The following is a 23,774-nucleotide window of genomic DNA, read 5'->3' as shown; positions in this document are numbered from 1 at the left end:
TATCAACACAACTAATGTTTCCTACTTTTGTTGCCTGGTTTCTGCTTTCCTCATGTTCTCATTCAATTCCTTCCATCCTCTCTTCTCTCTGCATCTTCCATTTGCTCTGTTACTGTGTCTCTCCCTTCTCCCCCCCTTCCAAATTGGTCTGGCACCCATCTTCTTCCCTCCGCTTCCCCCATAGTCTGGCATCTCTGTCTTCTTCCCTGCCAGCGTTTTCTCCCCACTCTCTCTTCCCCATTTCCTTTCAGCGTCCTTCTCCCCCCTATCTTCCCCATGTCCTGTCAGCATCCTTCTCCCCCCCCTCTGTCTTCCACATCCACATGTGTTTTCAGTGTCCTTCTCTCCCTTCTGTCTTCCGCATGTCCTTTCAGCGTCTTTCTCCCCCCTCTGTCTTCCCCATGTCCTTTCAGCATCCTTCTCCCCCCCTGTCTTCCCCATGTTCTTTCAGCGTCCTTCTCCCCCTCCCGTTTTCCCTATGTCCTGTCAGTATCTTTCTCCCCCCCTCTGTCTTCCCATGTCCTTTCAGCGTCCTTCTCCCCCCTGTCTTCCCCATGTGCTTTCAGCGTCCTTCTCCCCACCTCCCGTCTTCCCCATGTCCTTTCAGCGTCCTTCTCCCCCTCTGTCTTCCCCATGTGCTTTCAGCGTCCTTCTCCCCCTCCCGTATTCCCCATGTCCTTTCAGCGTCCTTCTCCACCCCTTTGTCTTCCCCAGTGCTTTCAGCGTCCTTCTCCCCCCTCAGTTTGACCCATTTCCCTTAAACATCTTTTCTTCTCCACTCCACCCTTTCTCCACTCCACTCCCTTTCCTCCCTCCCTGCCCCTTCCCCACCCGACCGACAACAGAACAGGCCCGGTCCGACAAACCTCCCTGCCCTGTAGCCGTGAATCTAAATTACCTTCTTAAAGCAGCTGGAGTATTGAAGCTGCTGTAAGAAGGTAATTTAGATTCGCGGCTACAGGACAGGGAGGTTTGTCGGCCGGGCCTGTTGTTAGTCGGTCGGGGGAAGCGCCACAAAGGTAAGGGGACCTGACCGGCTGTGCACACTCCCACCCCCATGGTTGCACCCGGGACGGACTGCCCCCTCCTTTGGTACGCCACTGCCTTTTCCCTACCTGCCCTGCCACACACAGCCGACCGGAAGTCTTCCCGATGTCAGCGCTGACGTTGGAGGAAAGGAGGGCTATGTGTGCTGAAGCAGGGCAGACAGGAAATGGAAGATGAGCCTCGCAGCAGGGCAGGTAGGAAAATCAGATGAGCCTCGTATTGAACCCCACGGGATCCCCGAGAGCATGAGGGGAACCCGCGGGATTCCCATCGTTCCCATTCCCGTGCAGCTCTCTATTCCACATGCAGCATACCACTCCTCAAATAGACACCAAACCCAAACCCTTTAGCTTCAAAACCAACACTTGGAGTACAGGAAATGACTGAGGACACCGATTCCTGACAGCTGGTTACCTCCTCCACAGGTAAGCACAGGGAGACCCCCCCCCCTTATTTCAATTTCTTCACCTTCTTCTTTTTTTCACCTACAGGGCAGCTTTACATCAACCCCTCATCTCACCCTGAAGAACAGATTCCAGATCCTACAGGAAGAGACTGCCGACGAGGAGAAGGATGAGGTCCAACCCACAGTAACGGCTGATCGACTCCCTCTGATGAGGCAAAGAGTAGTGGTCATTGGAGATTCCATGCTGATGGGCACCGAGGGATCAATCTGCAGACCGGATATGCAGTCAAGGGAGGTTTGCTGCCTGCCTGGAGCCAGAATTCATGATGTTACCGCCTGTCTAGATAGACTTCTCACTGCCCCAGGACCACTTCCTATGCTTCTCATCACATCGGAACAAACGACACTGCCAAGAACACCCCGGAGAATATACCTAGAGACTTCGGAGCACTGGATGAGAAGCTGAAGCATGCGGGAGCTCAGGTGGTCTTCTCCTCGATCCTCCCAGTTAGAGGCAAAGGAAGAACCAGGGATGAGCGTATCCAGAGAAACAACGAATGGCTACGCAGCTGGTGCAGGGAGATGAACTTTGGATTCCTAGACCACAGAGAGGCACTTCAGGGACCAGACGGACTCCATCTAACCAGTAGAGGTAAGAACGTCTTCGGATGCCGATTGGCCCGACTGCTTCACAGGGCTTTAAACTAGTTAGGTTGGGGGAGGGTACCAGTATGGTAAGCAACCATCCGGAGGAGGGGAGCCGCTTCTCCACTTCTGTGCCCGAGGTAAGTACTCACCTTGCAAACGATTCTTTAGGTGCCACATCAGTTCAGATGGGAAACTCTCCTCGGGAGCCTAGCAGTAACAGGGTATGGAGGGCTATGTATGTTAATGCACGCAATCTGGGCAATAAAATTCTAGAATTAAAGACTGAAATAATGACTGCTAACCTGGATGTAGTAGCAATTTCTGAGACCTGGTTTACGGACTCTCATGGGTGGGATATGGCTATACCGGGTTACAACTTGCTTCGTCAAGACAGAGTGGGGCAGGTAGGGGGAGGGGTGGCACTATACACCAGAGTAGGAATCAAAACTATGAGAATCACAGATGTCAAGTACACTGGTGAATCCCTCTGGGTCAACCTGGCCAGAGGCAACGAAAAATGTCTGTACCTTGATGTAATATACAGACCTCCAAGACAGCAGGAAGACAAGGACACTGCATTAATCAATGACATTGAGAATATCACCTTAAGGGGGGATACGGTACTGCTAGGGGATTTCAATATGCTAGATGCAGATTGGAACGCACTTTCAGCATCTACCAGCAGCAGCAGAAGGCTATTGTCCTCCATTAGGGGAGCACGACTCAAGCAGTTGGTGTTGGAGCCTACTAGGGCTCAGGTGATACTCGATCTGGTACTCTCCAATGGAGAAAGCGTCTCGGAGGTCTCGGTGGGCGATAGGCTAGCCTCCAGCGACCACAACATGATATGTTCAACCTCAAAAAGGGTTTCTCTAGATCAAGCACGACAAAAAAAAGTACTCAACTTTAAACGGACTTTAAACGCATGGGAAATTTTGTCCGTCAGGCACTGCAACACCAGGCGGCGACAAATGATGTGGAGGCTATGTGGTCAACCTTGAAATCTACCCTACACACAGCAACAAACCACTACATAAAATCGGTAGGTAAACGGCGAAGAAATAAGAGACCTCAATGGTTCACCGCAGAGATATCAGATCTCGTCAAAGACAAGAAGCGAGCATTCATTTCCTACAAACGCTCAGAAGAAAAAGAGGCTGGAATAAAATATATGACCATGTCAGCAGCTGTCAAACTGGCAGTCAAGGAGGCCAAGCTTCGAGAAGAAGAAAACTTAGCAAAGAACGTCAAAAAGGGGGACAAATCTTTCTTCAGGTATATTAGTGACAGAAAAAGAAACACGGATGGAATAGTACGCCTTAGAAAACCTGACGGGAATTATGCAGAATCAGACACAGATAATGCCAAACTACTAAATGAGTACTTCTGCTCGGTCTTCACCTGCGAGGTGCCGGTATCCGATCCACAGTTGCAGAAGAAGCATAACTCGGGAAACCCGTTTCAGAACCACGAGTTTACACCCAGTGATGTCTACGGCGAGCTATCAAAACTCAAGGTGAACAAAGCTATGGGACCAGACAATCTGCACCCCAGGGTGCTTAGAGGGCTGTGTGATGTCATAGCGCAACCGTTAGCCACACTCTTCAACCTCTCCCTGAGTACGGGAAAAGTCCCTTTGGACTGGAAAACAGCTAACGTCTTTCCTCTGCACAAAAAAGGGTTGCAGGCAGAGGCTGCAAATTACAGACCAGTGAGTCTCACTTGCGATTGTAAGCAAGCTCATGGAAACATTAATCAAACGCAAATTAGACACTATCCTGAAACGAGGAGAATCTACACAATTCCCCACCAACATGGTTTCATGGTCATGCCAATCCAATCTCATCAGCTATCTCGACTGGGTTTCTAGAAAGCTGGACCAGGGAGAGTCCCTGGACGTCGTTGTACCTAGACTTCAGTAAAGCTTTTGACAGCGTCCCCCACCGTAGATTATTGGAACAAAATGAAATCAATGGGATAAGGTTGAAACATTAACTTGCATGGATCAACGACTGGCTGAGTGGTAGACTTCAGAGGGTGCTGGTTAACGGTACCCTCTCTAAAACATCGAGGGTGACCAGTGGAGTGCTGCAGGGCTTGGTCCTGGGTCTGATCCTTTTCAACATATTCATAGGAGACCTGACGCAGAGGGGCTTCATGGTAAAATACCATTATCCGCAGACGATGCCAAATTATGCAATACTGTAAGTAAAAATGATTTGTCCGACAGCATGAAGCATGACCTGCTTTACTGGAACATTGGTCCACGACCTGGCAGCTAGGGCTTCAAACGCGAAAAAGTGCAAAATCATGCACCTTGGCAACAATAATCCAAGCAGAACATACACACTGAATGCGAGGCCTTGGATTTAGGGGTGATCATTAGTGAAGACATGCAAACAGCCATTCAGGTGGAAAAGGGCTTCATCCAAGGCTAGACAAATTCTGGGTTGTATCCGTAGAGCTTTGTTAGCCGGAAGCCGTGAGGTCATAATGCCCGTTGTACAGAACCATGGTTGAGACCTCATATGGAGTACTGTGTGCAATGTCTGGAGGCCACACTACCGCAAAGATGTGCTGAGAGTTGAGTTGGCTCAGGCGCATGGCCACCAGGATGATTTTGGGGCTAAAAGATTTCTCATACGTGGAAAGGCTGCACAAATTGCGGCTATACTCTCTTGAAGAGTGCAGGGAGAGGGAGACATGATTTGAGACATTTAAGTACAATCACTGGTCGCATAGATGAGGAAGACGACATGTTCCTTCTTAAAGGTCCCTCAGCCACAAGAGACATAAGCTGAAAATCAGGGGCTGGAAATTTCATGGGGATACCAGGACGTACTTTTTCACAGAAAGAGTGGTGGACCATTGGAACGAACTCCTGGAGCAGGTGATCGTGGCCAGCAGCATACAAGATTTTAAGAAGAAATGGGATGCCCACGTCGGATCTCTACGAGGGTAGTGTAGAAGTGATGCCACCTGTGAGTGATCCCAATGGAGGGTAAGTTTGGGAGGGTTAATAGAGTGTGGGCAGACTTGATGGGCTATGGCACTTTTCTGCCGTCATCTTCTATGTTTCTATAAGCCCGAGAGGTAGAAAGCCTCTAGGACCCCCAAGAGAGTTATCACTTTATCTGAATACCCCTTCTTACCTAGGCTATCCCTTTCAAGAGTCAAGCCATAAGATAGAAGGGACCAGGATCAAACATTGGAATGGGACCCTGAGTGAGAAGGTCGGCCAAGAGAGGCAGAGGAAGAGGATCCATCACCAGATCTGTGTACCACGGTCGCCTGAGCCAATCCGGAGCCACCAGAACCACAAGGCCTGGATGTCGAACTATGCGGAGAACTCTGCCCAATAATGGCCACGGAGGGAACACATACAACAGCCTGACCATCTCTGCAACGATAGAAGAAGCGAGGTGTTTTGGCATTGACATTCAGGTCCATGAGGAGCTGACCCCCAAGACTGCACTATCAACTGAAAAGTCACGGGGCTTAGACACCACTCTCCAGGATATAGCACATGACGACTTAGGAAGTCTGCTTGAACATTCTTCATTCTGGCTATGTGGGAGGCTGAGATGTCCTGACCATGAGTAGAGCCGCCTCCTGTACCACCAAAGTGCTCCTGGTGCCCCCCTGATGATTGACATAGACCATCGCCATGGCACTGACCAAAAGGGCCCTGATTGACTTACCCATCAGAAAGGACTGGAAGGCAAACAGCGCCAGATGGATGGCTCTGGTCTCTAAGACATTGATCGACCAAGAAGCCTCCTCTGTGGACCAGGTGCCCTGAGCTGAGTGACCTATATCCAACCGACTGGAATCCATGAGCAGCACCGTCCACTGCAGCTGCTTCAGACTGATGGGAGGTCTGGAGCCACCATCGAACACTGCGCCCTCTTTTCGCAATGCCGCCACGACAACCACCGTGACCTTGGTGAACGTCCATGGAGCCATGGCCAGACCAAAGGGAAGTGGATAAAACCAATAGTGTTGTCCCAAGATTGCGAAGTGCAGGAAGCGATGATGGAAGGCCCGAATAGGAATGTGTAAATAGGCCTCCATCAGATCTAGAGAGGCCAGAAACTCCCCCGGCTGAACCGCCAGAATCACAGACCGCAGAGTTCCATGCAAAAGGAAGGCACGTAAAGAGGCTGTTAGAGCCCAAAAAAAAATCCTTTAAAGAATGGAAAAAAGGATCCGAATGAAGAAAATAAGAAAAAACATGTTAAATGCAAAGCTAAGAAAAGAATATGAAGAGAAACTTGCAAAAGAGGCAAAAACTCAAAGCAATTTTTTTAGGTACATCAGAAGCAGAAAACCTGTGAGGGAATCTGTGGGACCGTTGGATGATCAAGGAGTGAAAGGGGCGCTCAGGAAGGATAAGGCCATAGCGGAATTCTTTGCTTCGGTCTTTAGGGAAGATGTAAGAGATCTACCTGATCCGGAAATGATTTTCAAGTGATGATGTGGAGGAACTGAAAGAAATCTCTGTGAATCTGAAAGATGTACTAAGCCAAATCGACCAAGTTAAAAAGTGATAAATCACCAGGACCGGATGGAATACATTCCAGGGTATTAAAAGAACTCAATGACCTGCTGTTAGTGATCTGTAACCTGCCGCTAAAATTGTCTGTAGTACCTGGAGATTGGAAGGTGGTCAATGTTATGCCAATTTTTAAAAAGGGCTCCAGGAGAGATCTGGGAAATTACAGACCGGTAAGCCTCACTTCGAAGCCGGACAAAAAGATGGAAACAATTATAAAAAATAAAATTGTGGAATACGTAGGTAAACATGATTTAATGAGACAGAGTCAGCATGGGTTCAGCCGAGGGAGATCCTGTCTCACAAATTTGCTTGACTTCTTTGAAGGTGTGAATAAACATGTGGATAAAGGTGAGTCAGTATCTAGATTTTCAGAAAACTTTTGATAAAGTTCGTCATGAGAGGCTCCTGAGAAAATTAACGTCATGAAATAAGTAGCAAAGTTCAGTTGTGTAGGGTTAAATGGTCATTTTTCTCAATGGAGGAGAGTAAACAGTGGAGTGCCATAGGGGTCTGTACTGGGACCGGTGCTATTTAACTTATTCATAAATGATCTGAAAATTGGAACGATGAGTGAGGTGATTAAATTTTCAGATGACACTAAACTGTTCAAAGTTGTTAAAACACATGTGGATTGTGAAAAAATTGCAGGCGACCTTAGGAAATGGGAAGACTGGGGTGTCCAAGTGGCAGATGAAATTTAATATAGACAAATGCTAAGTGATGCACATTGGGAAGAAAAACCTGAAGCACAGTGTATCGGATGCTAGGATCCACCTTGGGGATTAGCACCCAAGAAAAGGATCTGGGTGTCATCGTAGACAATATGATGAAATCTTTCTGCCCAATGTGTGGGCAGCAGCCAGAAAAAGCAAATAGGATGCTAGGCATTATTAAAAAAGGGATGGTTAACAAGACTAAGAATGTCATAATGCCCTATGTATCACTCCATGGTGCGACCATCGTATGGAGTATTGGGTTCAATTCTGGTCTCTTAATCTGAAGAAAAGATATAGTGGTGCTAGAAAAGGTTCAAGAAGAGCGACCAAGATGATAAAGGGATGGAAGTCCTCTCATATGAGGAAAGACTAAACGGTTAGGCTCTTCAGCTTGGAAAAGAGATGGCTGAGTGGAGATATGATTGAAGTCTACAAAATCCTGAGTGGAGTAGAACCGGTACAAGTGGATCAATTTTTCACTCAGTCAGACTAGGGGACACTCGATGAAGTTACAGGGAAATACTCTTAAAACCAATTGGAGGAAATTTTTTCACACTCAGAGAATAGTTAAGCTCTGGAAAGCTTTGCCAGAGGATGTGGTAAGAGCGGATAACGTAGGTTTTGGACAAGTTCCTGGAGGAAAAGCCCATAGTCAGGAAGGGGCTCAAAGGCTCATTGACCCTTAGTACTTGCACACACACTGCCAGGGGATAATAGGGAAGTCGTATTTGACACCAAGTTACGTGATGATTTTAGTTACAGTTACATTGGGAATTAGGTTAGAAGGGACAGGATGAGCACAGGCACTCGATTTCTCATTCCTCCGTTTGACCCAACGGTCGGGACCAATTTATTTTTCTAAGCTGACTCTTGTTACGATTAAACATAGATATATCTTACAGCAATTGGGTTGTCGGTGTGAGGTCATTTCTATTCATTGCAAGATAGCAGCCTCTTCCAGTGCTCAACCCCAACATCACAAATCAAATTTTCCCCTCATCTGGTAGTGAAATGACCAACCTGTATGTCAATGTCAAGAGCAGGGCAGCTAATGTGGACATCTCAATCGCGAGGATCCTCCCCTCTCTCTTCATACTTTCTCTCAGAGCACTTTTCTCCAACCGGCCCTTCTCTTCTCCTCTACAAAGTACTCCATTCCCCCAAATTTCTTCTTCCCCCTCTCTTTTTGGGGGCAGGGCCCTGCTCAACTGTCTCAATCTTTTCAGCCTGTTCTGCCTTCTATTTCTCTCCACTCCCTAGCCAGCTGCTGTTCGATGCAGGTTTGGCTCACCGGTCTCTTTACTGATTATCCCTTCTCTCTCTCCTCTACAAGAAGGTTTAACTCATCTTAAACTTGTGACTTGGATCTCTGCTCACCCTGGCTGCAGGCACATTCCTGTTTTCCAGGACTGGTTCCTCATCCCCTTCCAATGACCACATCAGATTCTTTGCCCCATGCTCACCCTGAGCTCTGGATCACAGCTTGAAACCTCAAAGATTACATGCTGAGTGGAAGACCATGTTCTAGCAGCCCAGGGCATAGGAGCTTGCTCGAGTAAGGATTTTAATAAGGGGAATAGCAGAAAATCTGTTCAAAGTCTCCTGCTCTCACCATAAACGCGTCTAAATGCTCAGATTTGACTGGCAAAGGCTGGTCTCAAGTGAAAATACCACAGAACCAATCTCAGGTACCGACTCGGGCAAAGTTAAATACAAGACCTGGACTCAGTGAAAAAGTCACAAACAACCTTCAGTAACTCAGCCCCTGGGTCTGCGGAAAATGCAGATAATGCAATCCTTACCTAGAGTCCTCAGGAGCTCATAATTCTCCTTCATCACTTCCCGGTGAAGCTCCTTCTGCCCTTCATCTAAATATTTCCACTCCTCCTGGGAGAAAGAGACAGTGATGTCCTCCAACTTCACCCGCATCTGAAACAGAAACGAGAAACTCACTCAGGGACACAGGGAAACACTCCGAACGCATTAGGATTCAGATGGATGACAGACTAGAAGTAGTGGAAAAATGGATGACAGACCACAAATTGAAGATGAACTCGGACAAAACAAAATTTCTATTGCTTGAAAAGGACAAGACACCATCCATAACTGAATTAGAAATAAATGCCACTAAATACCCCATACATAGAAACATAGAAGATGAGGGCAGAAAAGGGCTACAGCCCATCAAGTCTGCCCACTCTGCTTACCCACCCCCTGTCTATGCCCTAATGACCCAATTTCCTTATCTTGACCCTCGTAGGGATCCCACATGGGTATCCCATTTATTCTTAAAGTCTGGCAAAGCTGTCTGCCTCGATCACCTGCACTGGAAGCTTGTTCCAATGATCAACCACTCTCTCTGTGAAGAAATACTTTCTGGTGTCGCCATGAAATTTTCCGCCCCTGAGTTTGAGCGGGTGCCCTCTTGTGGCCGAGGGTCCCTTGAGAAAGAAAATATCATCTTCCACTTCGACACATCATAGAAACATAGAAATAGACGGCAGATAAGGGCCATGGCCCATCAAGTCTGCCCACTCCAGTGACCCTCCCTATCTATCTTTGCAGATAGATCCAACATGTCTATCCCATCTGGCCTTAAAATCTGGCACACTGCTGGCCTCAATAACCTGAAGTGGAAGACTATTCCAGCGATCAACCACCCTTTCAGTGAAGAAGAACTTCCTAGTGTCACTGTGCAGTTTCCCGCCCCTGATTTTCCACGAATGCCCCCTTGTTGCCGCGGGACCCTTGAAGAAGAAGATGTCTTCTTCCACCTCGATGCGGCCCGTGAGATACTTGAATGTCTCGATCTTATCTCCCCTCTCTCGACGTTCCTCGAGTGAGTAGAGCTGCAATTTCTCTAACCGCTCCTCGTACGGGAGCTCCTTGAGTCCCGAGACCATTCTGGTGGCCATTCTCTGGACCGATTCCAGTCTCAGCACATCCTTGCGGTAATGCGGCCTCCAGAATTGCACACAGTATTCCAGGTGCGGTTTCACCATGGATCTATACAGTGGCATAATGACTTCAGGTTTACGGCTGACGAAACTCCTGCGTATGCAACCTATGATTTGCCTTGCTTTGGATGAAGCTTGCTCCACTTGGTTTGCAGACTTCATGTCTTCCCTGACAATCACCCCTAAGTCTCTTTCTGCTTCAGTTCTTGTCAGAATCTCGCCATTTAGGGTGTAAATCTTGCATGGATTTTGGCTTCCCCGGTGCATTTTTTGGCATTGAAACTGAGTTGCCAGGACCTAGACCAGCGCTCCAGTAGGAGTAGGTCATGCATCATATCATCTGCCATTGAATTATTGTCTGTTGTGCTCTTGTTCACTACATTGCTTAGCTTGGCATCATCGGCGAATAATGTTATTCTTCCTCGGAGCCCTTCTGTCAAGTCTCTTATGTAGATGTTGAACAAGATCGGGCCCAGGATGGAGCCCTGTGGCACTCCACTTATCACCTCTGACATTTCGGAGGGGGTGCCATTCACCACTACCCTCTGAAGCCTACCTCCAAGCCAGTTCCCAACCCAATTTGTCAATGTGTCGCCCAAACCTAAAGAACTCATCTTGCTTAGCAACCTGCGGTGTGGTACGCTATCAAATGCTTAAATGTTTCGATCATGTCTCCCCTCTCCCTACGTTCCTCGAGAGTGTAGAGCTGCAATTTGTTCAGTCTCTCTTTGTACAAGAGACCCTTGAGCCCCGAGATCATCCTGGTGGCCGTCCGCTGAACCGATTCAATTCTGCGCACATCTTTACTGTAATGTGGCCTCCAGAATTGCACACAGTACTCCAGATGAGGTCTCACCATGGCCCTGTACAACGGCATTATGACTTCAGGCTGACGAAACTTCTATTGATACAACCCAATATCTGCCTTGCCTTAGATGAAGCCTTCTCCACTTGATTGGCAGTTTTCATGTCTGCACTGATGATTACTCCTAAATCTCGTTCTGCTGAAGTCCTAGTTAAAGTTTCTCCGTTCAAGAAGTACAGTCCGCTCTCAAACTCCTAGGAGTGATGATAGACAGATGCTGCACCCTGCAGGTCCAAATCCACAAGACTACTCAAAAAGCATTTTTAACCATGCGCAATCTATGAAAAAGAAAATTCTTCAAGAAAGAGCAATATAGACTCATTGTTCAATCCCTAGTCCTAAGTCTAGTGGACTACTGCAATATCCTCTACCTACCATGCCCCACAAACTTAATAAAACAACTACAGACTGTACAAAACACAGCCCTCAAACTGATCTATTCACTTGGAAAATTTGACCACACCACCAATGCCTACCTAGATTCACACTGGCTACCTATACAAGCTCGAATTCAATTCAAATTATACTGTCTATTATTCAAAGTAATAAACGGTACTGCACCCACCCACCTTAACAATCGCCTAAACTGGAACCTCTTACCCAGACAAAGGAGAACCCAGTCCCCATTTTCCTACCCCCCATTCAAAGGAACTCAGCGCAAAAAGATGTATGACCACCTACTAGCAACGCAGGCAGCAAAACTAGACCCCTTCATCTCCAACCTGTTGACAGCAACAAGCAACTTCAAATCATTTTGAAAAGAAATCAAAACCATGCTATTCAAAAAATTTGTCCAGATATCTTAACTCCCCCCCACATCATTCCCCCTCCCCTGTAAAATGCCCCCTCAACTCTCCACTCCTCCTGTAATTTCCCTCCTAAGACTCAATTATGTAACCAGCTCTCTATACTGTAATTACCCTGGAAATGTCCAGTTATCTTCTGATGTAAACCGCCTAGAACTGCAAGGTACAGGCGGAATAGAAGTCAGTAATGTAATGTAATGACATCCCTCATGCCTTTGCTTTAGCATTGTAACTACAGTTGTTTTTTGTTTGAATTCCCCATGATGAAAACCTGACTCTTCTGTGCTCCAGAACTCACTCCATCTAAGACATCTCCCAGGTAGGACTGGATTCTCCCCCAACCCCAGCCCTCCTCTTGGAAATCTCAATCACTAACCAGAGAAAGAAGAGCCTGGGGAGTGGAGGTAGCAGGACCAGGAAGCAGAAAGTGAGATTGTCCTAAAGCAGGAGGAGAATGAGGAAGAAGAGCCTGGGGAGTGGAGGGAGCAGGGCCAGGAAGCAGAAAGTGAGATTGTTCTAAAGCAGGAGGAGAATGAGGAAGAAGAGCCTGGGGAGTGGAGGGAGCAGAGTCAGGAAGCAGAAAGTGAGATTGTCGTAAAGCAGGAGGAGAATGAGGAAGAAGAGCCTGGGGAGTGGAGGGAGCAATGCCAGGAAGCAGAAAATGAGAATGTCATAAGAAAGGAGGAGAATGAGGAAGAAGAGCCAGGGGAGTGGAGGGAGCAGTGTCAGGAAGCAGAAAGTGAGATTGACCTAAAGCAGGAGGAGAATGAGGAAGAAGAGTCAGGAAGCAGAAAGTGAGATTGTCCAAAAGCAGGAGGAGAATGAGGAAGAAGAACCTGGGGAGTGGAGGGAGCAGAGTCAGGAAGCAGAAAGTGAGATTGTCGTAAAGCAGGAGGAGAATGAGGAAGAAGAACCTGGGGAGTGGAGGGAGCAGTGCCAGGAAGCAGAAAATGAGAATGTCATAAGGAAGGAGGATAATGAGGAAGAAGAGCCTGGGGAGTGGAGGGAGTAGTGTCAGGAAGCAGAAAGTAAGATTGTCATAAAGCAGGTGGAGAATGAGGAAGAAGAGCCTGGGGAGTGGAGGGAGCAGTGTCAGGAAGCAGAAAGTGAGATTGTCCTAAAGCAGGAGGAGAATGAGGAAGAAGAGCCTGGGGAGTGGAAGGAGCTGTGCCAGGAAGCAGAAAGTGAGATTGTCCTAAAGCAGGAGGAGAATGAGGAAGAAGAGCCTGGAGAGTGGAGGGAGCAGTGTCAGGAAGCAGAAAGTGAGATTGTCCTAAAGCAGGAGGATAATGAGGAAGAAGAGCCTGGGGAGTGGAGGGAGCAGTGTCAGGAAGCAGAAAGTGAGATTGTCCTAAAGCAGGAGGATAATGAGGAAGAAGAGCCTGGGGAGTGGAGGGAGCAGTGTCAGGAAGCAGAAAATGAGATGTCCTAAAAGAGGAGAATGAGGAAGAAGAGCCTGGGGAGTGGAGGGAGCAGTGTCAGGAAGCAGAAAGTGAGATTGTCCTAAAGCAGGAGGAGAATGAGGAAGAAGAGCCAGTGCAGGAAGCAGAAAGTGAGATTATCCTTAAGCAGGAGGAGAAGGAGGAAGAAGAGCCTGGGGAGTGGATGGAGCAGTGCCAGGAAGCAGAAAGTGAGATTGTCCTAAAGCAGAGGAGAATGAGGAAGAAGAACCTGGGAGTGGAGGAGCAGTGTCAGGAAGCAGAAAGTGAGAATTGTCCTAAAGGAGGAGAATGAGGAAGAAGAGCCTGGAGTAGAGGAGCTGTGCAGGAAGCAGAAAGTGAGATTGTCCTAAAGCAGGAGGAGAATGAGGAAGAAGAGCCTGGGGAGTGGAAGGAGCAAGTCAGGAAGCAGAAAGTGAGATTGTCCTAAAGCAGGAGGAGAAATGAGGAAGAAGAGGGGAGTGGAGGGAGCAGTGCCAGGAAGCAGAAAGTGAGATTGTCCTAAAGCAGGAGGAGAATGAGGAAGAAGAGCCTGGGAGTGGAAGGGAGCAGTCGCCAGGAAGCAGAAAGTGAGATTGTCCTAAAGCAGGAGGAGAATGAGGAAGAAGAGCCTGGGGAGTGGAGGAAGCAAGAAAGTGTGATTGTCCTAAAGCAGGAGGAGAATGAGGAAGAAGAGCCTGGGAGTGGAAGGGAGCAGTGCCAGGAAGCAGAAAGTGAGATGTCCTAAAGCAGGAGGAGAATGAGGAAGAAGAGCCTGGGAGTGGAGGCGCATCAGTGCAGGAAGCAGAAAGTGAGATTGTCTAAAGCAGGAGGAGAATGAGGAAGAAGAGCCTGGGGAGTGGAGGAGCAGTGCCAGGAAGCAGAAAGTGAGATTGTCCTAAAGCAGGAGGAGAATGAGGAAGAAGAGCCTGGGGAGTGGAGGAGCAGCTGCCTGAAGCAGAAGTGAGATTGTCCTAAAGCAGGAGGAGAATGAGGAAGAAGAGCCTGGGGAGTGGAGGGAGCAGTGCCAGGAAGCAGAAAGTGAGATTGTCCTAAAGCAGGAGGAGAATGAGGAAGAAGAGCCTGGGGAGTGGAGGGAGCAGTGCCAGGAAGCAGAAAGTGAGATTGTCCTAAAGCAGGAGGAGAATGAGGAAGAAGAGCCTGGGGAGTGGAGGGAGCAGTGCCAGGAAGCAGAAAGTGAGATTGTCCTAAAGCAGGAGGAGAATGAGGAAGAAGAGCCTGGGAGTGGAGGGAGCAGTGCCAGGAAGCAGAAAGTGAGATTGTCCTAAAGCAGGAGGAGAATGAGGAAGAAGAGCCTGGGGAGTGGAGGAAGCAGAAAGTGAGATTGTCCTAAAGCAGGAAGAGAATGAGGAAGAAGAGCCTGGGAGTGGGAGTGCAGGAAGCAGAAAGTGAGATTGTCCTAAAGCAGGAGGAGAATGAGGAAGAAGAGCCTGGGGAGTGGAGGGAGCAGTGCCAGGAAGCAGAAAGTGAGATTGTCCTAAAGCAGGAGGAGAATGAGGAAGAAGAGCCTGGGGAGTGGAGGGCAGTGCAGGAAGCAGAAAGTGAGACTTGTCCTAAAGCAGGAGGAGAATGAGGAAGTAGAGCCTGGGTAGTGTAGGAAGCAGAAAGTGAGATTGTCCTAAAGCAAGAGGAGAATGAGGAAGAAGAGCCTGGGGAGTGGAGGGAGCAGTGCCAGGAAGCAGAAAATGAGATTGTCCTAAAGCAGGAGGAGAATGAGGAAGAAGAGCCTGGGGAGTGGAGGAAGCAGAAAGTGAGATTGTCCTAAAGCAGGAGGAGAATGAGGAAGAAGAGCCTGGGGAGTGGAGGGAGCAGTGCCAGGAAGCAGAAAGTGAAAATGTCCTAAAGCAGGAGGAGAATGAGGAAGAAGAGCCTGGGGAGTGGAGGGATCAGTGCCAGGAAGCAGAAAGTGAGATTGATCTAAAGCAGGAAGAGAATGAGGAAGAAGAGCCTGGGGAGTGGAGGGAGCAGTGCCGGGAAGCAGAAAGTGAGATTGTCCTAAAGCAGGAGGAGAATGAGGAAGAAGAGCCTGGGGAGTGGAGGGAGCAGTGCCAGGAAGCAGAAAGTGAGATTGTCCTAAAGCAGGAGGAGAATGAGGAAGAAGAGCCTGGGGAGTGGAGGGAGCAGTGCCAGGAAGCAGAAAGTGAGATTGTCCTAAAGCAGGAGGAGAATGAGGAAGAAGAGCCTGGGTAGTGGAGGAAGCAGAAAGTGAGACTGTCCTAAAGCAGGAGGAGAATGAGGAAGAAGAGCCTGGGGAGTGGAGGAGCAGTGCCAGGAAGCAGAAAGTGAGATTGTCCTAAAGCAGGAGGAGAATGAGGAAGAAGAGCCTGGGGAGTGGAAGGAGCAGTGCCGGGAAGCAGAAAGTGAGATTGTCCTAAAGCAGGAGGAGAATGAGTAAGAAGAGCCTGGGGAGTGGAGGAAGCAGAAAGTGAGACTGTCCTAAAGCAGGAGGAGAATGAGGAAGAAGAGCATGTGGAGTGGAGGGAGCAGTGCCAGGAAGCAGAAAGTGAGATTGTCCTAAAGCAGGAGGAGAATGAGGAAGAAGAGCCTGGGGAGTGGAGGGAGCAGTGCCAGGAAGCAGAAAGTGAGATTGTCCTAAAGCAGGAGGAGAATGAGGAAGAAGAGCCTGGGGAGTGGATTGAGCAGTGCCAGGAAGCAGAAAGTGAGATTGTCCTAAAGCAGGAGGAGAATGAGGAAGAAGAGCCTGGGGAGTGGAGGAAGGAGAAAGTGAGATTGTCCTAAAGCAGGAGGAGCATGAGGAAGAAGATCCTGGAGAGTGGAGGGAGCAGTGCCAGGAAGCAGAAAGTGAGATTGTCCTAAAGCAGGAGGAGAATGAGGAAGAAGAGCCAGGCGAGAGGAGGAAGCAGAAAGTGAGACTGTCCTAAAGCAGGAGGAGAATGAGGAAGTAGAGCCTGGGTAGTGTAGGAAGCAGAAAGTGAGATTGTCCTAAAGCAAGAGGAGAATGAGGAAGAAGAGCCTGGGGAGTGGAGGGAGCAGTGCCAGGAAGCAGAAAGTGAGATTGTCCTAAAGCAGGAGGAGAATGAGGAAGAAGAGCCAGGCGAGTGGAGGAAGCAGAAAGTGAGACTGTCCTAAAGCAGGAGGAGAATGAGGAAGTAGAGCCTGGGTAGTGTAGGAAGCAGAAAGTGAGATTGTCCTAAAGCAAGAGGAGAATGAGGAAGAAGAGCCTGGGGAGTGGAGGGAGCAGTGCCGGGAAGCAGAAAGTGAGATTGTCCTAAAGCAGGAGGAGAATGAATAAGAAGAGCCTGGGGAGTGGAGGAAGCAGAAAGTGAGACTGTCCTAAAGCAGGAGGAGAATGAGGAAGAAGAGCCTGGGGAATGGAGGGAGCAGTGCCAGGAAGCAGAAAGTGAGATTGTCCTAAAGCAGGAGGAGAATGAGGAAGAAGAGCCTGGGGTGTAGAGGGAGGAGTGCCAGGAAGCAGAAAGTGAGATTATCCTAAAGCAGGAGAAGAATGAGGAAGAAGAGCCTGGGGAGTGGAGGGAGCAATGCCAGGAAGCAGAAAGTGAGATTTTCCTAAAGCAGGAGGAGAATGAGGAAGAAGAGCCTGGGGAGTAGAGTGAGCAGTGCCAGAAAGCAGAAAGTGAGATTGTCCTAAAGCAGGAGGAGAATGAGGAAGAAGAGCCAGGCGAGTGGAGGAAGCAGAAAGTGATACTGTCCTAAAGCAGGAGGAGAATGAGGAAGAAGAGCCTGGGGAGTGGAGGGAGCAGTGTCAGGAAGCAGAAAGTGAGATTGTCCTAAAGCAGGAGAAGAATGAGGAAGAAGAGCCTGGGAAGTGGAGGAAGCAGGGCCAGGAAGCAGAAAGTGAGATTGTCCTAAAGCAGGAAGAGAATGAGGAAGAAGAGCCTGGGGAGTGGAGGGGGCAGTGCCAGGAAGCAGAAAGTGAGATTGTCCTAAAGCAGGAGGAGAATGAGGAAGAAGAGCCTGGAAAGTGGAGGGAGCAGTGTCAGGAAGCAGAAAGTGAGAGTGTCCTAAAGCAGGAGGAGAATGAGGAAGAAGATTCTGGGGAGTGGAGGGAGCAGGGCCAGGAAGCAGAAAGTGAGATTGTCCTAAAGCAGGAGGAGAATGAGGAAGAAGAGCCTGGGAAGTGGAGGGAGCAGTGTCAGGAAGCAGAAAGTGAGAGTGTCCTAAAGCAGGAGGAGAATGAGGAAGAAGATTCTGGGGAGTGGAGGGAGCAGGGCCAGGAAGCAGAACGTGAGATTGTCCTAAAGCAGGAGGAGAATGAGGAAGAAGAGCCTGGGTAGTGTAGGAAGCAGAAAGTGAGATTGTCCTAAAGCAGGAGGAGAATGAGGAAGAAGATCCTGGGGTGTGGAGGGAGCAGTGCCAGGAAGCAGAAAGTGAGATTGTCCTAAAGTAGGAGGAGAATGAGGAAGAAGATCCTGGGGTGTGGAGGGAGCAGTGCCAGGAAGCAGAAAGTGAGATTGTCCTAAAGTAGGAGGAGAATGAGGAAGAAGAGCCTGGGGAGTGGAGGGAGCAGTGCCAGGAAGCAGAAAGTGAGATTGTCCTAAAGCAGGAGGAGAATGAGGAAGAAGAGCCTGTGGAGTCGAGGGAGCAGTGCCAGGAAGCAGAAAGTGAGATTGTCCTAAAGCAGGAGGAGAATGAGGAAGAAGAGCCTGTGGAGTCGAGGGAGCAGTGCCAGGAAGCAGAAAGTGAGATTGTCCTAAAGCAGGAGGAGAATGAGGAAGAAGAGCCTGGGGAGTGGAGGGAGCAGTGCCAGGAAGCAGAAAATGAGATTGTCCTAAAGCAGGAGGAGAATGAGGAAGAAGAGCCTGGGGAGTCGAGGGAGCAGAAAGTGAGAAGGTCCTAAAGCAGGAGGAGGATGAGGAAGAAGAGCCTGGGGAGTGGAGGGAGCAGGGCCAGGCTCAGTCTCTCTCCTACCCACCTCCTGAGCCATTCTCCTGCCCTTCTCCGCAGCACCAGCTCCTTCAATGTAGCTCTGGGCTGGGGAAGTAGTTTTAAGCTTTGATGAGTCCGTTCAGGAAAGGAGAATCTCTCTTAATGGAGGAAGAAGGGACAAAGGGGCAAAGTCCCCTTCATTCCACCCCCAGGAACATTCTTGCAAGTCCCCGGATGAAATGTGGCAATCAGTGTTCGAAGGGTGGACTTTGTGCTTCTCTCCCCTCCCTCAGTAGTCTTTTGACCAATCAGTGGAAGGGGCGGAGTCTGGGACAATCACTGATTCTCCCTCTGTGCCTTAGAGGCACATGGCAGTGAATGAGAGCAGAGCAAGGAAAGCACCAACTATCTCTTTAGCCTGATAGACAAATTTCTGCTGCCACCTCTGGCCGGATGTTTCTACAGGTTTATCTCAAGAGTTAGATAGTGCTGCCTGATTCAGGGGGAAAAAAATTTCCATTCGATTATTTTCAGTCTTTTGATTTGATTTTTTGATTTTATCACTTTTCCTGCCCTGTTGGATGTTTTTTCAAATGCTTTTGTGGGTTTACCAAACAGTACATCTAAGGTATGTCCTTTACAGTGGGGTTTTCCCATTACTGTTTGGGTGTAGGACCACTCCTTCCAGTAGGTGGACTATCCGTTCGGCCACCAGAATTTCAACTTCCGCTGGAGATGGGGAGGGTGCATAGGGTTCCCTCTAACCCTATTAAAGATGCAAAATATCAAGGCCTTTTGTATTAAAATGACTTAGATATATTGCTTAAATATGCTTTTTGGAAAATGGGCTTTAAACAAAGTACTGTATAAGCTAACCCAGACATGGGCAAACTATGGCCCGTTTAGGTTATCAATCCCGACCGTTGAATTTTTCTGCAAAGTCTATGTTTTCTCAGTTGGTGGCCAGGTTGAAGATTTCGACAGAGCCGTCCAGGCGGGCCACAGCCAAGCTTTCCAAACAGGTGCAGTGACGCAGACAGCGGAACCCCCGAGGGCACGAAGCAGAAAAAGCGCACCCAGTGCACCTGGAACTCCCCCATGGCCAGCCATATGTGTCAGTTTGCCAGCCAGAATCGATGCCAGGGAAGTGGCCGGGGCTGGCGTGAGATTCAAGCATCCCGAGGAACCCTTTGGCCTGGGATTTCCTCTGCCGTGCTGTTGAGATATTTAGGTTACAGCTGGACTTGTGTTGGGCCCAGTTGCTCTCTGAGGCCTTTCATCACTCCGCTCCCCTCTCAGGAGGAAACATCCCGGCCAGGTCCTGCCCTACGAAACGCTTCTGCAACCAGTTCAGATCAGATCAGATCCCTCAAAAGTCTCCTTGACTTTACAAAAGCAATGCAAACTTACCTCTTCAGCTCATCCCCTGTCTATTGCCCTATAATTGAAATAAGAAATGTGTATGTCAAGTTAGGCTAAAAATATTGTATTGTAAGTTGTTTAAGTGTGACATATTACTCCCCGCCACGTTTTTGATTTGCGTTTTGAGCCCCATTTGTACAATAAGCCTTACGTTTTCATGCTTTGCTACCTTTTAAAGACCAAAATCTTTTATGTTATGACTTGTATATTTAATTTATATTAGTTCACACAAACAGTGCCAGGCTCATGTCTTCCCTATTTTTGGTCCTATCATACACAACCTGATTACTTTCAGACTATCCTCGGGTTCATTACCGAAATCTTGGAAGGAAGCGTTAGTGAGACCCATTGTCAAAGATCATTCAATTTCTGTAGAAGAAGTTTCAAACTCTAGGCCGATTGCGAATCTCCCATTTCTTGCCAAACTAACTGAAAAAGTAGTATTTAATCAGATTTCATTAAGACACACATTCTGCACCCAAATCAAACCATTCGACAGAGCATTTACTTATCAGTCTTACAACGAAAATTCTGTACCAGCTGGATCACCACAAATCTGTCATTCTAATATCTCTTGATCTTTCTGCAGCCATTCCCTACTCCTCAAGAGACTCGCTTCAATAGGAATCAGCAATCAGGTACTTAGCTGGTTCCAATCCTACTTTCTGCTAAGATTAATTTTAATAATTCTAACTCAGATTCCTTTTCCGCCAACTATGGAATCCGTCAGGGTTCAATACTTTCCCCACTAATCATCCTTGGTCAATCTATCGGATTTACCATCTTTGCTTATGCCAAAGATGTACAGCTTTTACAACCGATTAATTCAGAGAATCAAAACGAATTACAGGATATAAACGGTGAAGGAAACAATCAGAGATAAGAAAACTTCATTCAAGGAATGGAAAAGGTCAAAAACGGACAAAAACTGGAAGAAGCTCAAACAGCATCAACGCAGGTGCCATAAAGCGGTAAAAGAGGCCAAAAGAGACTATAAGGAAAAAATAGCCAAGGAGGCGAAAAACTTCAAGCTGTTCTTTCGATATATTAAGGGGAAATGATCCCACAAAGGAAGCAGTGGGACCGTTGGATGATCAAGGAATAAAGGGAGTGCTAAAGGACGACAAAGCCATTGCCGATAAACTGAACATGTTTTTTGTATCTGTATTTACCAACATACCAGAACCCAACAGGCTATACACTGGAGGCAAAGATGGGAAACTGACAAGGTTGACAGTCAGTCTAGAAGAGGTATGCAGGTAGATTGATAGGCTTAAGAGTGACAAATCCACAGGACCAGATGGCATCCCTCCGAGGGTCATAAAAGAACTGAAAGGGACTATAGCTGAACTACTTCAACTAATAGCCAATCTGTCAATAAAATCGGGAAAGATTCCAGAAGACTGGAAGGTAGCGAATGTTACGCCGATCCTCAAAAAAGGTTTGAAGGGAGATCCAGGAAACTACAGACCGGTGAGTCTGACCTCGGTACCGGGAAAGATGGTAGATGCGCTGATAAAAGACCGCATCATTGATCACCTCGACGGACACAATTTGATGAGGACCAGTCAGCACAGCTTCAGCTAAGGACGATCTTGCTTGACGAACTTGCTGCACTTCTTCGAGGGGGTAAACAGGCAGATAGACAAGGGAGACCCGGTCGGCATTATATATCTGGATTTTCAGAAGGCGTTTGACAAGGTTCTGCATGAACGACTACTTTGGAAAATTGAGAGCCATGGAATAGAGGGTGAAATAGTCATGTAGATTAAAAACTGGCTAGCACATAGGAAACAGAGAGTGGGGATAAATGGACAATATTTGGACTGGAAGAACGTCACCAGTGGGTTGGCGCAGGGCTCAGTGTTTGGACTCGTGCTCTTCAACATATTCATAAACGATCTGGAAATGGGTATGAGTGAGGTGATTAAATTTGCAGACGATACGAAATTATTCAGAGTAGTGAAGATGCAGGGGGATTGTGAAGACCTGCAACAGAACATAAACACGCTCGAGAAATGGGTAGCGACATGGCAAATGAGGTTCAACGTGGTTAAGTGTAAAGTGATGCATGTCGGTAACAAAAATCTCATGCACGAATACAGGATGTCCAGGCGGTACTTGGAGAGACCTCCCAGGAAAGGGACTTGGGAGTTCTGATCGACAAGTTGATGAAGCCATCCACACAATGTGCAGCGGCAGCAAAAAGGGCAAACAGAATGCAAGGATGATAAAGAAGGAGATCACTAACAGATCAGAGAAGGTTATCATGCCGTTGAACTGGGCCATGGTACGCCCTCACCTGGAGTACTGCGTCCAGCACTGGTCACCGTACATGAAGAAGGACACGGTACTACTCGAAAGGGTCCAGAGAAGAGCAACTAAAATGGTTAAGGGGATGGAGGAGTTGCTGTACAGTGAGAGATTGGAGAAACCGGGCCTCTTCTCCCTTGAAAAGAGGAGACTGAGAGGGGACATTATTGAAACGTTCAAGATAATGAAGGGAATAGACTTAGTAGATAAGGACAGGTTGTTCACCCTCTCCAAGGTTAAGAGAACGAGAGGGCACTCTCTGAAGTTAAAAGGGGATCGATTCCGTACAAACGTAAGGAAGTTCTTCTTCACCCAGAGAATGGTAGAGAACTGGAATGCTCTTCCAGAGTCTGTTATAAGGGAAAACACTCTCCAGGGATTCAAGACAAGGTTGGACAAGTTCCTGCTGAATCAGAACGAATGAAAGTAGAGCTGGTCTCGGTTAGGGCACTGGTCTTTGACCTGTGTGCCGCAGCGTGAGTGGACTGATGGGCGTGATGGACCACTGGTCTGACCCAGCAGTGGCTTTTCTTATGTTCCTGAATGCGGTGTAGTTTGTCTCTTTGCTGATTGCTTCTGGGAGGTCATTCCAGGTTTTTACACCCAGATAAGTTAGCATAGAGTGGAAAATTCGCTTGTAGTGGAGGTATTTTGTGGATGGCAGGTTTAGTTGGATTCTGTTAAGGATTCTTCTTGATGTCAACCAAACAGTGGAGAACAGTTGGCTGCTGAGTTTCCGTACAGAATCTGGTGTAGAATACATGAGGTTTTGACAATTATTCGGGATGATATTGGGAGCCAGAGTAGTTGCCTGATGAAGGTTGTGATTGAATCATATTTCTATAATTTATAGATTAGTCTAATGGCTGTGTTCTGGATGAGCTGCAGTGTGTGGATAAGAGTAATAATAATAATAATAATGTATTTTCTTGTATACTGCCCTACGAGTAGTTCTGGGCGGTTTACCGCAAGAGAAACTGAGACATTTCAGTGAAGAAATACAGTTCAATAAAATACTTATAGCTTTTTAAAATACATCACTAATATATTGTTAAAAATTAACGTTCATATTTATCGAATAAATATGAGCGTTTTCAACAGTTTCCTAAATGTAAACTAAGATTGAGATTGAACAATCAAAGGGCATATCCAGGAGTTCATCTTCCCTGCTTGAAATGCCAAAGTCCTGTCCAGAGAATTTTTATAACGACAAACCTTTGGAGAACATACCGGAGTTTCTTGTGTGTTTATTTGACTTAATAATTTCAGGTAAGAAACCAGATAAGAAGGTAATAAACTGAAAAGAGCTTTAAAACAGATGCACCCAAATTTAAAAATTACTCTGGCTTCGAATGTAATCTGATATAAAAGGGACTTACATGGTCATATTTCTTTAGACCAAAAATCAAGCGAACAGCGGCATTTTGAACTAATCGCAGACTTGTGGATTAAAGGATATATGGTGAATCCTAAATTACAATACTCGGGGGGTTTCCTTTTATTCCCATGTTCCTAAATCTTTTTCATGTATAGATTATGTGTTTGTGTCTGATTCATTTGTAAAACAGGTTATAAGGGCCACCATTGATCCAATCATTCTAACAGATCATGGCGGAGTGTGGATTGAATTTAGAGTTGAAGAACAAGAATATAATAGACCTGACTGGAGGTTCGATAATGCACTGCTTGCAGATTCTGATTTTAGGGAGGAATCTCAATGAAAAATGAACAAATATTTTCAAATTAATG

The 23,774-nt window shown here is 47.4% G+C and overlaps 2 protein-coding genes across 14 annotated transcripts in view; one reads left to right on the top strand and one right to left on the bottom strand.

Moving 5' to 3' along the window:
- LOC117354716 (zinc finger protein 721-like) overlaps nucleotides 1-23,774 on the top strand; it is a 375,536-nt gene that overhangs the window by 42,190 nt on the left and 309,572 nt on the right. The gene's annotated exons all lie outside the window — the stretch shown is intronic.
- LOC117354719 (zinc finger protein 11-like) overlaps nucleotides 1-23,774 on the bottom strand; it is a 103,095-nt gene that overhangs the window by 9,699 nt on the left and 69,622 nt on the right. Inside the window, exons 1-2 of one of the 13 annotated variants that reach the window (XM_033932647.1) lie at nucleotides 18,337-18,512; nucleotides 9,178-9,304 (exon numbers count right to left, since the gene is read on the bottom strand). The exons of the other annotated variants lie outside the window; for them this stretch is intronic. Coding sequence (XP_033788538.1) covers nucleotides 9,178-9,304; nucleotides 18,337-18,348 — 139 coding nt within the window. The 5' untranslated portion in view covers nucleotides 18,349-18,512. Of the gene's footprint in view, nucleotides 1-9,177; nucleotides 9,305-18,336; nucleotides 18,513-23,774 lie in introns of those variants that run through there. 13 annotated transcript variants of the gene reach the window in all.

The sequence above is a fragment of the Geotrypetes seraphini genome, chromosome 2, assembly GCF_902459505.1.
Source record: "Geotrypetes seraphini chromosome 2, aGeoSer1.1, whole genome shotgun sequence".
In the NCBI taxonomy this organism is placed as follows: Eukaryota; Metazoa; Chordata; class Amphibia; order Gymnophiona; family Dermophiidae; genus Geotrypetes; species Geotrypetes seraphini.
Note: the sequence above shows the minus strand (reverse complement) of the source record. Positions and strands in the feature narration are given on the sequence as shown.